The 16,164-nt window shown below is 38.6% G+C and overlaps 3 protein-coding genes, 1 long non-coding RNA gene and 1 pseudogene across 5 annotated transcripts; 2 read left to right on the top strand and 3 right to left on the bottom strand.

Moving 5' to 3' along the window:
* Positions 1–310: 310 nt before the first annotated feature.
* On the bottom strand, positions 311–4,374 carry LOC104792620 (uncharacterized). Its single transcript, XM_087459438.1, has 9 exons — positions 3,924–4,374; positions 3,317–3,517; positions 3,009–3,106; positions 2,414–2,483; positions 2,161–2,340; positions 1,812–2,068; positions 1,409–1,499; positions 1,071–1,281; positions 311–733 (listed from the first exon to the last, which is right to left on the bottom strand). The coding sequence occupies exons 1-9, from the start codon at positions 4,104–4,106 to the stop codon at positions 513–515; spliced, it is 1,512 nt and encodes a 503-aa protein (XP_087315564.1). The 5' UTR covers positions 4,107–4,374; the 3' UTR covers positions 311–512.
* A 793-nt stretch (positions 4,375–5,167) lies between these two features.
* LOC104708837 (pollen-specific leucine-rich repeat extensin-like protein 3 pseudogene) lies at positions 5,168–8,005 on the bottom strand (annotated as a pseudogene). The gene has a single exon (XR_015562425.1). The product of XR_015562425.1 is annotated as a pollen-specific leucine-rich repeat extensin-like protein 3 pseudogene (transcript).
* Positions 8,006–8,052: 47 nt separating this feature from the next.
* On the bottom strand, positions 8,053–9,270 carry LOC104792611 (CCG-binding protein 1). Its single transcript, XM_010518801.2, has 3 exons — positions 8,792–9,270; positions 8,639–8,712; positions 8,053–8,542 (listed from the first exon to the last, which is right to left on the bottom strand). The coding sequence occupies exons 1-3, from the start codon at positions 9,012–9,014 to the stop codon at positions 8,213–8,215; spliced, it is 627 nt and encodes a 208-aa protein (XP_010517103.1). The 5' UTR covers positions 9,015–9,270; the 3' UTR covers positions 8,053–8,212.
* Positions 9,271–10,559: 1,289 nt separating this feature from the next.
* On the top strand, positions 10,560–11,139 carry LOC147949966 (uncharacterized). Its single transcript, XM_087511578.1, has 2 exons — positions 10,560–10,653; positions 10,859–11,139. The coding sequence occupies exons 1-2, from the start codon at positions 10,560–10,562 to the stop codon at positions 11,137–11,139; spliced, it is 375 nt and encodes a 124-aa protein (XP_087367704.1).
* Positions 11,140–11,429: 290 nt separating this feature from the next.
* LOC147949965 (uncharacterized) lies at positions 11,430–12,177 on the top strand. Its single transcript, XR_015596280.1, has 2 exons — positions 11,430–11,621; positions 11,857–12,177. It is a non-coding gene; the product is annotated as an uncharacterized LOC147949965 (long non-coding RNA).
* Positions 12,178–16,164: the final 3,987 nt, after the last annotated feature.

The raw sequence follows: 16,164 nt of genomic DNA, 5'->3' as shown, positions 1-16,164 counted from the left end.
GATTTTTTGCACCTTAGATTGGAATTGAGCACATTGGGTTCCAGTCATCTGTGTAAGGGTTAGATAAAGGGGTTGGTCATTAGATCGGTGATGATGATGCGTCATAGTGTTAGGACATTCAAAAGATGATTTAGTGAACGCAACAATAATTCTTGCAAACTTTTATTGAACGCAAAATGTATATGTCAACAAATATTGAAAGCTACGTGTACAGATCAATAACACAGCTAAACCAATTTCCAAGTAAATACTTTAGAAGCAAAGCATATTATTTAAAACAAAAACAAAATAAAACTACTAATCTCTTCCCTGCTTTAATCTTTGGTTTCTAGATTTCATCAAACATTTAAGATCCAGACAACAAAGAAGCAGAGCACAAGTGGGAGAATAAAGAGCAGCCTAGCGAAAGAGATGATAATATCTACAAAGAAACTAAATCGAATCCGAGTCATGTTAAAGAAAGAAAAAAAAACAAACCACATAAAAAGACCCATCTAACTCTTATTATAATATCAGGCAGAGGGCATTGAGGTAGATATCACAACATAGGATAAGTACTGAAGTCCTTCCTGGATCTTTGTGATAGCTGTGGTTTGGTCAGAGCGAAGACTATCGTTGAAGGTGCTTGCTTTTTCCTGCATGGTTGATGTTTTCAGAAGTTCATCTTTCGAATCATCAGCAGCAGTAACTCCTTTAATCGCAGCTGAGTATGTTTCGGATACATCTGATATACCTGCAATGTGGGAAAGGGTTTATGGAAACTGTCACTTTTCGTCTACTGTCTAAATCCAGACACTAACTATATACAAAACTAAAACTGAGGCAAGAGAAAACCCCAAACTAAGGTGGTTTTAAGTGTCTACGATGAACTTTAATTTCCAAGAACTTCCCTTTTTTACAGTTTTAGTCTGTGTAGTTGAAGAAACGTTGCTTCTACCTTCTTCGTTTACAAATGAAAAGAGCTATTAATATAATCCTTAAATAAGATGATTCTAGCAACCCAGGATACTCGGTAAGACATGCAATAGAACAGTTATAAGTCAAAGTAAGTTGAATAACTGTGGACCAACCTGTTATAAAACTGTTGGAAACTGCTTCAACATATCCAGCCATTGATTCTGCCTTGCCTTTAATCAGCTTAGCTTTCTCAGTAGGATCCTCTGGCCACTCGATTTTCAACGCCTCAGCGTCTTCATCCTGAACTTTGTTGGCATGAGATATCATGGACTTACTGAGGATAAGCAGATGAGTGACTGCAAAACAGCACATCTCTGAAAGCCTCTGCAGAACGAGATTACATTTTAGTTGGCGGATTTTTTTGCAGCCAAACAAAACAGAACAATACTAGTGGTAGTAGAATAAATATTCTTAATTTTAAACAAGAGTATGAAGGGATCACTCTTCGCACATGAACTCCTTCTGAGTGAAGAGATTCAAGCCTGCCACCAGTTCGCTGGATCATATCATTTACATTTAGTCCTGCTAAAGCATTTGTGAACCTGAAAAACAGAAATGACAACCAAATAAAAAACAGGCCAACGAAATATAATCCATACATATATATCACTTTATCATAACATGAGAAATTTCCTGACGCAAGATTCCAAGTTTCTAATATTCACCTTTTCTAATCATATAGAGGATTGCATTTGGTAACTGAAATGAAGGGACAACAACTAATACCTATAACATTCTTGGGCATTGAAGGGACGTATTGTGGTGATTTAATGAGAAAGTACAAACAAAGGAAACTGATGGAGAAAATCAAAATGTCGAATCTGATAGATGGAAAGGGAAACAAAGATAATTACCCAGCAGCCATATCAGCAGCTTTGCTGACACTCGAGTTATGCAGATTCTTCATGTCATCATCATTGCCTTCAGTTTTGATATCTATATTTTTCCCTTTGTCAGACTCTGCTTTACTTTTACTCGTTTCATCAGCGAAGCTGAACAGTTGTTGGATTTGTTTGAGCTTTCCATCGTACAACGATTTCTCATCTGGTGACAATTTCCCCTTTCTCCTGTTGAACAACAGAGTATAGTGGCTTGCCAATGCTTCCAATTCCTGAAATCACCATAAATAAAATAATTGAGGGAAGACAAAATCGATTATCAGAAAATGAATTGCCAGGTGATTTTCAGAGATAAGTGGGTCACCTCAAGCTGCTCAGGACCACCATAAATGTAAAAGCATCGATCAAATGTCACTTCCTCAAGTACTTGATCTACCCCATTCTTCTCAACCCCAATACCAGTCTCTGTAATTAGTAAATCCATGGTCTCCTTGCCCACAAATTCAAGTACTTGCATTCCTTTGGCAGTTAATGCTTTTCCCGTCTGCAGAACAGAAGTATTGCTAAATATAATGTTACGCTAAGAAGACAGAAAACGACACAAAAAAAGCACAAACCTCCAGTAGAGACGGTGCACCAGATCCAGCTTCCCTGGGCGAAGAACCTTGCTGGACACTGTTTTCAAGCCTACAAAAGAAATTGCGGAGCGTTAATGACTTGATCTTCTTCCTAGGGGAACCATTCTATACCGAAGAAACACATGACCTCTGGGCTCATTAAGCCAGCACAGTCTAAACCAGTCATAGGCAAACAATGTATTCTTATCTTCAGGAAATGACAAATATAGTTTGCCCAACATTTTACTGGTAATGAATCAAAAAAGAGCACGCTAATTTACCAAAAGAGGAATCTTTTAAAGTAAATGAACTTAGTATGGTCATCGTATGGTTTGCCAACAAAGTTTAAATGCTCATAAGTGGTTTGCCAACAAAGTTTAAATGCTCAAACACTTATGAGCAGAAAGGGAATGGTAAACAATTAAAGTAATTAACTTTGGAGTTGGTAATTCATTTAAATTCCAACACCCCAGTTTCCAATCAAAGGATTACTTTCCAGTTGGCCTTAACCATTTTTCCTTCACAAAGTTTGTTATTTTCACATTTAAGATTAAAGCTATCAGTAAAAGAAAACAAAATGTTAAAAGGAACATACTTTTGCACCAAACTTGTGCCCCCTTTTAACGCATTTCCGAATGCCTGCCAAGCTCCAGAAGTGAAGCTCTCAACTGAATCGTCGAAAACCTTCAAACCCTGGAGAAGTAAGATCTAATAGTTACTATTTAAATTCGAACGTATAAGCAAATGAAGAATAACGACTTTAAGCCAACAATAAATTAAAAGAAAAAAAAATGATGAACAAAGGTATATGTAGGAAAGAGCATTATAGCATTTATAATATTATCATTTATCACCATAAACATAGACAATGACTTGTGCATAAGAAAGCAAGAAAAAACTTGCCTGGCTAAGAAGTGACTCTTCACTGGCACCCTCCAATCTCTCGAGAGCTGACTTCTTCAACTTTGAATTCTCATCATCACTATCCTGCTCTGTATCAGGCTCTTCAGTTTTCTCTTCTTCCTTGGCAGAAAATTCAGAGTCTTCATCTGCTTCTCCCATCTCTGCAATGCTTTTAGCTGCTTTCTCCGCCACTGCTGCAGCCTACAACGGGAGAAGAAAATCAGGCTTCATCATTATTCATAAAAAGGATGAACTTTTAAAACTAGTAAAACCAAGTTTCCTTAAACAAACATATACTGAAATAAACAGACATCGTACCAGAACCCTCTCAAGATAGAAAGGTTACATTATCTTTCTAAAGTAGGCTGGGATAGATAATAAATAAAGAACCAATAAACACATTTGTATTATGCCATCAGATTAATCCTAATATATCAAATCAATTCACTCTTTAAGAAACTCATGACCACATCAAAATACAAATGCCGAGTTCCACTGAGTTACAATACACCATAAAATGGTACCATAGGCTTCGGATCCAATATCAGAAAACACTAAATTCATAAAAAAAAAATTAGGTCAAAATTACGGAGTGGGGGGAACATACATTACGAGATATATCTTCGGCAGCTTTTTGAAGATCCGAAAGCACAGAGAAGCCAGAGAAACCCCATCCCCAACCACCACCAGAACTCTTGGGCGTCGCATCCGATTTCTCAATCTCGGGATCCACTTCCTTAACCGGGGATGATTTCTCCTCGTGCATTTGTTGCTGCTTGTCTTCCTCCATCGTCGTTTCGAGACCAAATTAGGGTTTCCCAAAAATCGGATTTACCAGAAATGAGCGATTGGGTTTTGTTCGAAGGAATGAAAAATGGAACTAAAAGAATTTCGAATCGAAAAAGGAAAAACTGTAATTCAGTTAGCTGAAACTCAAAAAGACTTAACCGGAAAATCATGAGTATGCTTCGTCGTGCAGCAAAAAGGATCTTCAACCAACCACACGCTGTCGTGTTTGTATTACATTAAAAACAAAATTTCATTGGCCCAATAAGCCCAATAGGTTTACTAAACTAAATTAACTATACCTCTATGTACAACATTTTATGGGAAAATTTTCATAAAAGTCGTCAACTCAGCAATGTTGAATAATTTTCAATTAACTACAGAAAACTTTTCATCACTAAAAAATGACACCAAAATATTTTTATGTATTAAAAAAATAAATATGAACTCTAACAAAAATTAATGCAAATTCATACGAAAAAAAAAAACTACACTGATCAGATTCCACTATTTTTTTTTTTTTACATAACATAAATATATATTGATGCGATCATATAGTTACACATATATTTACCCAAAAAAGTTATCTTTCATATTATGTCAAATATTATAATATGCCAACTCATGACTAGAAATATTTATTACTGCATGTTTTTCACACAAAAAGTATTATTCCAACATCACACAAACCAAACAAACAATATAAAATTTAGAGGTGGACATACCGTTTTTCGGTTTAGTTTTTTTGATTGTACGGTTATACAAAATCTGAAACCAAATATATACTATTTTCATTTGGCTTGGTTACGTTTTTCAAATTTCGGTTTTTCTGAATAAATTTATACTTCACCTTTCACATATCTCATTATTATATAAAGTTGGGTTTTAATCATTCTACTATATTTGGGATGTATTTGTGCTAGCTCCCGAAAAAGACATCATAATTGTCACGCTCACTCTGTTAGTCTAGACTCTAGAGTAGACTAAAATAATACGCGATCGTGAGCTCGAGCCATTGAGGCCATATTTTAGGATACCATCGTAAACGGTCTTAACAACAACTCCTTTGTTTTTCAAAGTGTTAAAATCTTTTATAGACCAAAAAGATGTTTTATATAAACAGTTTACTACACAAACTTTGTACGATTACTCGTAAGTAAGGAGTTAATGCCACTAAGTTACATTTGCCCTCCTTTTTTTCTTCTTCTTCTGTCTTCCATCAGTTTTGTTATCTTCTTTTGTTTCTCCTCATGCCGTTTTCGACTTCACTCTCTCTAATATTAGTTAGTAGCCTTGAAACATTGGTGGTGGTGGTGATGCATACTGGTGGCCAATGGATGGTGGAAGGATGAATTCTTCACTTGGCGGTGGTGCTTCTACTGTCCGTATCGGTGCTCGTGGCGGAGGAGAGTTGACAGGTGTTTGTGTTGGTGATGAACTCATCTTTGGCGGTAAATGCGGAGGAGAGTACACTGGTGGTGGTGGTGGTGAGTTTACTGGAGGTGGTGGTGGGGAATATACCGGCGGTGGAGGAGGAGAATATACCGGTGGTGGTGGGGAATATACTGGCGGTGGAGGGGAGTGAACAGGTGGTGGTGGTGAGAATACCGGTGAAGGTGGTGGCGGTGGAGAATAAACCGGCGGTGGTGGTGAATGGGCAGGTGGTGGAGGAGAATGTACTGGCGGTGGTGGTGAGTGGACTGGTGGTGGCCGCGGTGGAGAATGTACCGGTGGTGGTGGTGAATGGACTGGCGGTGGAGGAGAGTGTACTGGGGGTGGTGGTGAATGAACTGGTGGTGGCGGCGGTGGAGAATAAACCGGTGGTGGTGGTGAATAGACTGGTGGTGGAGGCGGTGGAGAATATACTGGCGGTGGTGGTGGTGGAGACTGAACTTGAGGTGGAGGAGGGCTACGCCGGAACTTCACAGGAGACTGATCATATGGGTCATTTGGTTGTGGTGACTCTTTCGGTGGTTGTGGTTTATGAACCAATGGTGGAGGTGACTGGACCGGTGGTGGGGGTGGTAGAGAATATACCGGTGGTGGTGGAGAATGGACCGGTGGTGGTGGTGAATGGACTGGCGGTGGAGGAGAGTGTACTGGTGGTGGTGGTGAATGAACTGGTGGTGGTGGCGGTGGAGAATAAACCGGTGGTGGAGGCGGTGGAGAATATACCGGCGGTGGTGGTTGTGGAGACTGAACTTGAGGCGGAGGAGGGCTACGCCGGAACTTCACAGGAGACTGATCATATGGGTCATTTGGTTGTGGTGACTCTTTTGGTGGTTGTGGTTTATGGACTGGGGGTGAGGGAGGAGGACAAAAGACTGGTGGTGTAGGCGGTGGAGAGTGAACCACTGGGGTATGTGGTTGCTGTGGTGGAGGCGGGCTACGCCGGAACTTCACTGGGGACTGATTATATGGGTCATTTGGTTGTGGTGACCCTTTTGGTGTTTGTGGTTTATGAACCGGCCTACTTGGCACAGGTGATGGGGACTTTGACGGAATAACTTGGCTAGAACCACCAGCGCACTTGTCCTTACTACAATCAACTGGACGGCTTATTACAACCGCACATTCCTTGGCTGATCGTTGCTTAGGCCTATCTGGCAAGCAGTTACGTGTATCATCCAATGCAATCTCCGTGCGACTACCTGGAACACACGAATCGCCTTGTCCGTTGAAGTAGTTGTACGCGTACGTCAAGTTAACCAGTTTAGGCAACTTGCAGATATTCTCCGGTACAAACCCTGTGAGTTTATTCACAGAGATATCAAACTCTTCGACACCCGTAAGCCCTACAAAGCTCGGTGGTAGAACACCGGTGAAGGAGTTCATGCTAGCGTCAAACACGTTCACATTGGCTAGCTTCCCGATCTCTGATGGGAAACAACCGCCGAGATTGTTGTCCTTAAAGATAATCTCGTTTAGGTTCTTCATGTTTCCAATGGTTTTAGGGATACAACCACTGAATTTGTTGTGAGCAAAGGTCACGACAGAAGCTGTTGATTCTCCGAGGGAATCAGGAATGGTAGATGTGAATCTGTTGTTGTTCAAGAAAATGGCATCAAGATCCTTCTTGAAAAGCTCAGGAGGGACTTGACCTTCGAAATCATTGTATCTGACGTCGATGAACTTAACGGCCGGCCATGAGAGGACAACTGAAGGGAAAGATCCAACAAACCGGTTGTTGCTGACATCAAACTCGTGCATTAGCCTCAATTTCTCAAAACTCTTGGGTATGATACCACAGAACCGGTTCGAATTCAAATGGAACATGGCCACGTCGGTCATCAAACCAAGCTCAGCCGGTAAATGCCCTGCGATATCCGCTCCATTCAAATCAACCCCCGCCACAACCGCGACGTTAGGATCATCAAGAGCAGGGGCACAGAACACGCCCGTGTACCCACACACGTGAGGTCCATGCCAGTTTCCTGTGGTGTTAAACGGGTCTGAATACACGGCCTTTTTCCAGGCTTGGAGAGCGATATAGGCTCTTTTAAGCCTATGGTTGGCAAACGTCACCTTAAGATCAACCTCATACTCAATATCATCAGGAAGTTCGCCATTTTCAGGTAACGTCAAGAGCTGTCGTTGTGCAATAAATGAAGCTTCTGCATCGGTGAGTGCTAAAACAACAGAGGAGAAGAAGAAGAAGATAGAAAAGAATAAAAGGAAGCAGCCAAAGGGCGGTAAAGAAAATGTAGGTTTAGTCATGGCTTTGAAGAACAAAACCTTGGAAAATACCCAAGGCTGCTTATAGATATGGGGCATAGAAAGTTCCGATGAAAAACACCAAAGGGTTATTATTAATAATGCCAAACGATTTTCATTTTTGCATCACCAAACAATTTGTTTTGCCTATATTTAGACCAATCTTGTTTTTGCCTTTCAAGGATTTTGCTTCACATCCGGAAAACAAACACCACATCAAGAATAGAAATCTCTTCGACAACCAAAACCGCGTATTACTATAATAAGAACACGGTACCAAAACAAACCGAACAATAACAACCACATTTCTCTGGCGATATGATCAGACTGATATGATCTAAAGCAAAACCAACAACTATATTTACATAGAAGTGTGAACTTTCTAAACCCCTTCCTTCAGTCGGTTTCGTGGTCAGGAGCGTGAGAGAACCAAGCAGGGATAGTTCCTTTAGCTCTAAGCAATCTAGTGAAAGTAGAATCCGGCATCTTCGATTTCTCTTCTTCCTCCAATTCTTTCTCAGATTTTGGTAAACCATCAGGAATATGATGAACATGTAGTAGTCTCATTCCTTTCTCCCTATCTGAGTCCTCTGCTACATCTTGTAAACCATTCTTGGTTTTGTTATCTTTCTCCATTGAAGCAACTCCATGTAAACACCCGATTAAAGATTTCACACCGCCTGTTTGCAAGATTAGATTCTCAACTTCAACCTTTGGCTTCTCTCTCTGCAAAATCACATAAATCAAAAAACTAAGTCCTCTCAAGTAAAACCAAAAACTGGAGAATTCTCAAATTACAAAAGAATCTCAAATCCTCCTTACTTCGAGTTCTTTGAGTTCAAAGTAAGCTCTCCAGCAACTGTAAGAGTCATCACCTTCAAGCGTCGAACAGTAATCTAAGAACATTCACAAATATCATCAACGAGATCATTCTAATAATATCGATTCGATTCATTGATGTGTAGTTGTTGTTACCTGAGAGTTCGGTTTCGGCTTTTTCAATCAACGGCGGATCTTGAAGAACCCTGTCGAATTTTCCACGGCTGAAGAGTTCAAGCTTAGGGACGTCTCTGGTGTTTGAACAACGGACCACCGGGAAGGATCTCGCCGGAAAAGAAGACGGTGAGACGAGCTTGGTGGTGTCGTTGAACTCAATAGGGAGATGAAACGAACGAAGAGTCACCGACTTAATCATCATCTCTACGGAGAAGTGAAGATATATTTTATCAAACTTAAATCAGAAAAAGCTGAGTTAAATAATAACTACGAAGCTGAAGGACAAAGAGTGAAGAAGTGGATAAGGATTGAGATATTTATTTGATAAGTGATTGATATTATAAAAAGTGAATTATTTCAGGTGATGATTTCAATATGGCCCCCCCATAGTATGAGCGCCGTTGATTTAGGTTTGCGTGTGTATACGTTATTCAGATAAGGTTGTAAATATCTTACATGGGTATGTTAGGGCATGTCCAACCGAGAAATAGCAGGAAATTCTCAAAAAAATAAAAATAATAATACTTTAATTATACAATAAGCAACATTGCTTCAATGAAAATGGTCTATAGCCTATAAACAGGAAAAAAATGTTGCTTCAGTAAGCAATTCCAGAAACGTTTCGTTTTTTAGTGGGCCAGTTTTTGAATTTTTTAGTTACAATTTAGCCCTACCAAAACATGAGTAACCCAGTAAGTATTCCTATTGGACTTGGTCTTACAGGGAAAAAGGTCATTTAGTTAAAAATGCCAATTTATACCTCGGTGTTAATTTCTACATATACTCAAATAAAATTCAAATTTTATACCCAATTATTAAAAAAGTGCCAATTTCAAAGTCAATATCAACAAATATTAGTCAAGAGCTGACTGAGATGACACGTATTAGATGAAATGGTATCATAAAACAAGGAGGTAAGCCCCCAGACTCGAACCCGGGTCCATCCAAGTTTTCATTAAAGCTTTAACCATATGATCCAGCAACCTTCTCCGTTATGATCCATGTAAGGTTGTAAATGATCCAGCAACCTTCTCCGTTATGATCCATGTAAGGTTGTAAATATCTTAGATGGGTATGTTACACCACGTTGGCAAGAGAAAAATAAGATTTTGTTCCTATCACTTGTATATGAGAAACACTTTAAAAAAATAATTTTATTTTTTGGTGTGATAAACAAGAATACGTATACAAACCTTCATTAACCATTTTATTAAATGCTTAAAGTTTACTAAAATAATTAATCTAGTTAATTTTATTTACAAATTAATAAAACTATAAATAAAATAAATTAGAAATATTAAATATTATATAATAATTTAATTTTAATATACATAAAGTGAGTTGATTTTTTTTGTAACACACTATCAAAATGCTACGAAATCAATAAGTCGTGTTCTCTTTATGGGATAACTTAAATTTCCAATACTTTTTTGTCCGCTCAGAGATTCACAAAATTTTTATATGATAACTTAAATTTTTTTGTAAAAAACTGATGAGATCCATCTTTGACTTCAATTTGTTATGCCCAACAATTGGCAATAAATGAATTTGTTTATGCAAAGAAACAAAGAGATCTAAATGTTCTGGTAGATCATGTACTTGCAGAATCAAGGACATGGAATAAGTTAATGTATGAATCGTCTTACTCTATTGTACAAGTTCATCGTTTACCTAGACTTGAAGCAAAACGGTCAATCCCACCAGTTAATGTGTTTAGATGCAACGCTTCATGCTTCGTGGACAAAACATGATGGTCTTGTCAAGATGTGGATCTACAAACCCGTATGATCCATCTCGGGTAATGGATTCTGGTGCAACCACCCACGTCACGCAACAACAAGGTACTCTACATCCTACATTGGGTAATGGGAGTATCCCTTCTTATTCTCGACCTCTATCTTTGAAAAATGTTTTTGTACGTCCTTCTATGGTCAAAAACTTAATTTCTGTTCGTCGGTTCGTTATGGATCTATGGGACGCTTGCCCCTGATCTCTTTCGGTCATCCTTCCAAACCGGTGGAACATCACGCGATGTTTGGATAACAGTGGAAAATCAATTCCGCAATAACAAAGAAGCCCGAGCAATTCAACTTGATGATGAGCTTCGAAACCAAGCGATAGGTGATCGCTCAATCCAAGAGTACTGCCAGAAAATCAAATCGTTGGCAGATCTGCTCACTAATGTTGATGCCCCTGTCAATGAGAGAACATTAGTGATGTACCTGCTCAATGGTCTTAATGAGAAATTTGATTACATAATCAATGTAATCAAACATAAAGATCCATTTCCGACATTTGATGCTGGAATTGGAAGAAACTCGACTTAAGAAGTCGGCACGCCTCCACTCCACTCATTCCGATCACGCCTCCTCCACAACGGCTCTCACCGTCGCTGTCACACCGTCTGAGCCTTGTCAACAACAACCGCAAAATCAGAGGCAACAATCCAACAATAATCGGGGAAATTGTCGAAACAACAATCGTTCTCGAGGAGGAGGTCGTGGGAATTATCAGTCCCGACCTAATTTTCCAAATTGGGCCTCCCCTCCTTTTTGGCAAGGCCCGTTCCCATCCTCGCCCAACTACTTTGGTGGACAATAGCCACAATCGCAATTCTGCCCCACCTTTGCGACGAGTCACTCTCCGATACAAAAGAACTTTCCGGCGTACCAGCAGTCTCCTAACTATCAGCAAGCTCATTTGATGGAGCTTCAGCCTGCAAGTCCCATGACGACTTCCCTGACTGATCCCAATGCTTACCCATGGGTAATGGACTCCGGCTCCACAGCTCATTTGACATCCAATGAAGGTAACCTCCACTCTAAGCTTGATCGTAGTATCAATCAATCGGTCATAGTTGGTAATGGTTCCAAAATTCCAGTTACTTGTGTTGGTTCCTCCTCAATAAAAAGCTTGTCTAGACCTCTAAATCTTCAAAATGTCCTTGTTACACCTCAATAGTAAAAAATTTGATTTCAGTTCGTAAATTTACAACGGACAATTGGTGTACCGTTGAATTTGATCCTTTTGGCTTTTCTGTGAAGGACCTTCCAAAACGGACGATTCTGCTCCGATGTGATAGTGTGGGGGAACTTTACACTCTTCCTGCTTCTTTCAATAAAATCCATCCTACTTCAACAGCTCTTCTTGCATCCACTCCTTCTCTTTGGCATAAGCGTTTAGCTCATTCTAATGACGCTAATCTTGAGTCTATTTTTCAAAAGTCTTTGGGCATTTGTAATAAAACCAAGCTTTCTAAGTCTTGTGAACCATGTTTCTTAGGAAAACAAATAAAGCTTCCATTTAATACTTCTCACACTTCTGTTACAAAACCTTTTGCTATAATCCACTTTGATGTTTGGACCTCTCCATTTTCAAGCATCAGTCGGATCAAGTATTATGTTTTATTTCTGGATGATTATACTCATTATCTGTGGGTTTAGCCTCTTATTCGTAAAAGCGATGTCTTTTCTAAATTCATTCACTTCACCAAAATGATAAAAACCCAGTTCAGTGACCAAATAAAAGCTTTTCAATGTGACAATGGTGGAGAGTACAATAATCTTCAGTTCCATAATTTCTTTGCAAAGAATGGAATAAATGTTCGCTTCTCTTGTCCACATACCTCCCAACAAAATGGAAAATCAGAAAGAATGATCAGAACAGTCAACAATGCTATTAGAGCTTTGCTTTTTCAGGCTCGTCTATCTCCTTCGTATTGGGTAGAGGCTTTAAATGTTGCTGTTCATATCTTGAATATCCTTCCTTCCACAGCCATTCAAAACAAAATACCATTCAATCTTCTGTTCAACAAGACTCCTGCATACGATCACCTTAGGGTATTTGGGTGCTTATGCTTTCCTAGCTTAAACAATTCAAATCTATCAAAGCTCTCACCAAGAACTACACATTGCTTGTTTCTTGGTTATCCTACCCAACATAAAGGTACCGTTGTTTGGACTTAAAGACCAACAAAATAATCATATCAAGACATGTTAATTTTGTGGAAGATAAGTTTCCAGCAGCGGACCCAACCCTTCATCATCACTCCAAATACACTTTTCTAGATGATACTGATACTCCTTCTCCAATTTTCAAAAACATCCTTCAAACACCAAATGCCCAACAACCAATGCCAGTGATAACTACAACACTTCCACCCACTCCACCTGCACCAACAACTACATCAAATGTGCCTTCTGCCCCTAAACACAACATGACAACCCGTTCTCAAGCGGGAATCACAAAACCAAAAAAAATGATTTCCCTTCTCACCACAATCAAATCGCCTCTTCCAAAGGGTCACAACCAAGCTGGAGTGCTTGGTGCTATGATTAAAACTAAGAGTTGGAATTTGGTGCCTAGACCTCCTAAGGTCAATATTGTGAGATCTATGTGGCTTTTCAGGCACAAATATGATGCAGATGGAGTGCTTACCATACACAAAGCAAGACTAGTTGCCAATGGAAAATTACAAGAAGAAGGAGTAGACTTCACAGATACATTTAGTCCGGTGGTAAAACCAGCTACCATAAGAGCTGTCCTTGATGTTGGTGTAGCCTTAAACTGGCCGATGCATCAGTTAGATGTTAAAAATGCTTTCCTTCAAGGTGATTTGCAAGAAACAGTCTATATGCATCAGCCTCCAGGTTTTGTAAGCAAAGAATTCCCAAATCATGTTTGCAAGCTAAATAAAGCCATTTATGGCTTAAAGCAAGCTCCCCGTGCTTGGAATGCCCGCTTCACGAAGTTCTTGTCACATATTGGATTTGTCATGAGCAAAGCCGACAACTCCCTGTTTGTGTTTAAGAGGGATTCACAAATGGCTTATCTACTACTGTATGTTGATGATATCATGTTAACTACTTCTTCCTTCGATCTTCTGCAGAGAATTAAAGACAAGCTTAAGTGTGAATTCCCAATGTCTGACTTAGGCAAACTTCACCACTTCTTGGGCATCAAGGTTGATTACAACAAGCAAGGTGTCTTCTTAAGTCAGCATACATACGCACAGGAAATCATCAAGCGAGCCGACATGGAAGAATGCAAACCGTGCACTACAGCGGTTGACTTACAATCCAAGCTTTCGGCAACAGAGGGTGATCCGGTACCTGATCCCAAGACTTACCGAAGTCTAGCTGGAGCTTTGCAATACCTTACCTTCACTCGACCGGATATAGCTTATGCTGTCCACAAGGTTTGCCTTTACATGCATGACCCACGACTCCCACATATGACAGCTCTCAAACGAATCATCCGTTACTTGGAAGGCACTACCACACTTGGCCTGCAACTAGTGCGAGGAAACATAACGACACTGACTGCGTATACCGATGCAGACTGGGTGGGCTGTACGGATACACGTCGCTCAAATTCAGGCTATTGTGTGTTCCTTGGTTCGAACCTGGTCAGCAAAACGGCAACCGACGGTGTCAAGCTCAAGTTCAGAAGCAGAATATAAAGGCGTTGCCAATGTTGTAGCAGAACTTACTTGGCTGCGAAATTTGATGCGGGAACTACATCTCCCGATTCAGAAGGCTTCTCTTGTCTACTGTGATAACATAGGTTCAGTCTACTTAGCAAATAATCCGGTGCAACACCAACGAACCAAGCATATTGAACTGGATATACACTTTGTTCGTGAGAAGATAGCAATAGGAGAAGTTAAGGTGATTGATGTTCCATGCTCCCTTCAATATGCAGATATATTCACTAAGGGACTCCCGTCATGTCTCTTCAATGAGTTTCGAACCAGCTTAACCATCAAAAGATCCAATGGTTCAACTGCGGGAGGGTGATAGAATATAAGAATATTCCCTAAACAACTCAGCTAAGATTGTATATATGTTGTTATATTGTTATATGTATCCCATCTATATAGGAGAATCTCTTGTAACATATTCGGCTATATATAAAGCCTTGTATATCAATGAAAGGGTCAAGGGAGTTTACCCATCTTTCATTAATGAAATATGTATGGGTGGTGGATGATGGATTGTACGAAATAATGGAGATGTTGTTTTTCATGCAAAAAAAAAAGCCTTTTATTTGTCTTCTAATCGAATAGCGGCAGAGTTAAGATGTTTGTTTTCGACTTTACAAAGTTTACAAGATTTGTTCTGATTGTGTTGCGGCTATTGAGGCGATAACAAATCCTTTAAATTTGTTTCCAGGTTTTCGTAAAGTGTTTTCAAGCTCGGATCAACAAAAACAAATTCAATTATAAAAGGTATGGTATGGCTACAACTGTTACACGGAATGGATGATTTATATCTTATCTTGCTGCCGAAAATATGTACAAAAATTTCATTTAATTGTCATTAGAAGTACAAATATAAAACTAACCTTAAAATGTGTAAAAAAAATATATTCAATTGCCATTAGAAAAACTTAACTAAAATTAAATATTAATTAAATAAATATTTTTAATTAAAAGCAAAAATAGGGACACATCAAATAAAATAAATTGTAGAAAAATAAAATAAAATTAGAATCAAAACTAATTTGATTAAAAAAAACTAGCAGATAAGATTTTTTTTTTACATGTTAGTTATATCTTTTTTACTTACTTCACAATTATAGCAAAGATTTCGTTTAACTGACAAAAATTTAAATAATTTTATTCATTACATGCAAATATTTTATTAACCGGTTTTCAATAAATATTTTTAAAATACAAAATTATAATATAAGCAAAAAAATTTTAATCACAAACCATTATAAATAACATAATAAAAAACAAAATATTACAAATTTTCATCAAAAAAGTTCAACCCGCGGTTTTCCGCGGGATAGTACCTAGTTGAAAAGGAACAACGAGGTTGATTTGCTCTTTCTAAATCTTCTATGGTTTTGTCTTTGGTGAAAAGTGATGTTGCTCTGTTTTTAATTATAATGCTATGTTTTTCATGTTTCATACTTTCTCTTTATTATATACTTTTAGACAGACATAATTTTTTTTTGCCTAAAATCACTGAGATTTGGAATTCTGTATTCTTAACTAAAAAGTCTTCTATAATGCTCCATAATCTTGACAAATAAAATCCAATTCCTCTATATCTTTTTTTATTAACCGTGCCTTTTTTTTTTATTGTCTGGATAGAGTAATTCCTTCCGACCCTATTAGATTTACTACAAACACTCTTGCTCTCCTACTCCATGTTAATAAATCACATTATCGGGGGTTCGAACCCTAAACCTCCTGGTGTATAAGAGCAAAGCCATCGATCATACCAGGGAGATGTCTTCAATTAAAAAAATAATAAAAGTTAATAAAAATAAATATTTATTTGATATACAGCTGTGACCCGTGTATGGGTAGAGACAATTTTAGATCTCTTAAGACACCTTAT

This window comes from Camelina sativa, chromosome 1 (genome assembly GCF_030686135.1).
Source record: "Camelina sativa cultivar CO46 ecotype springtype chromosome 1, ASM3068613v1".
Classification (NCBI taxonomy): domain Eukaryota; kingdom Viridiplantae; phylum Streptophyta; class Magnoliopsida; order Brassicales; family Brassicaceae; genus Camelina; species Camelina sativa.
The sequence above is the reverse complement of the archived record's forward strand: the minus strand, read 5'-3'. Positions and strand labels throughout refer to the sequence as shown.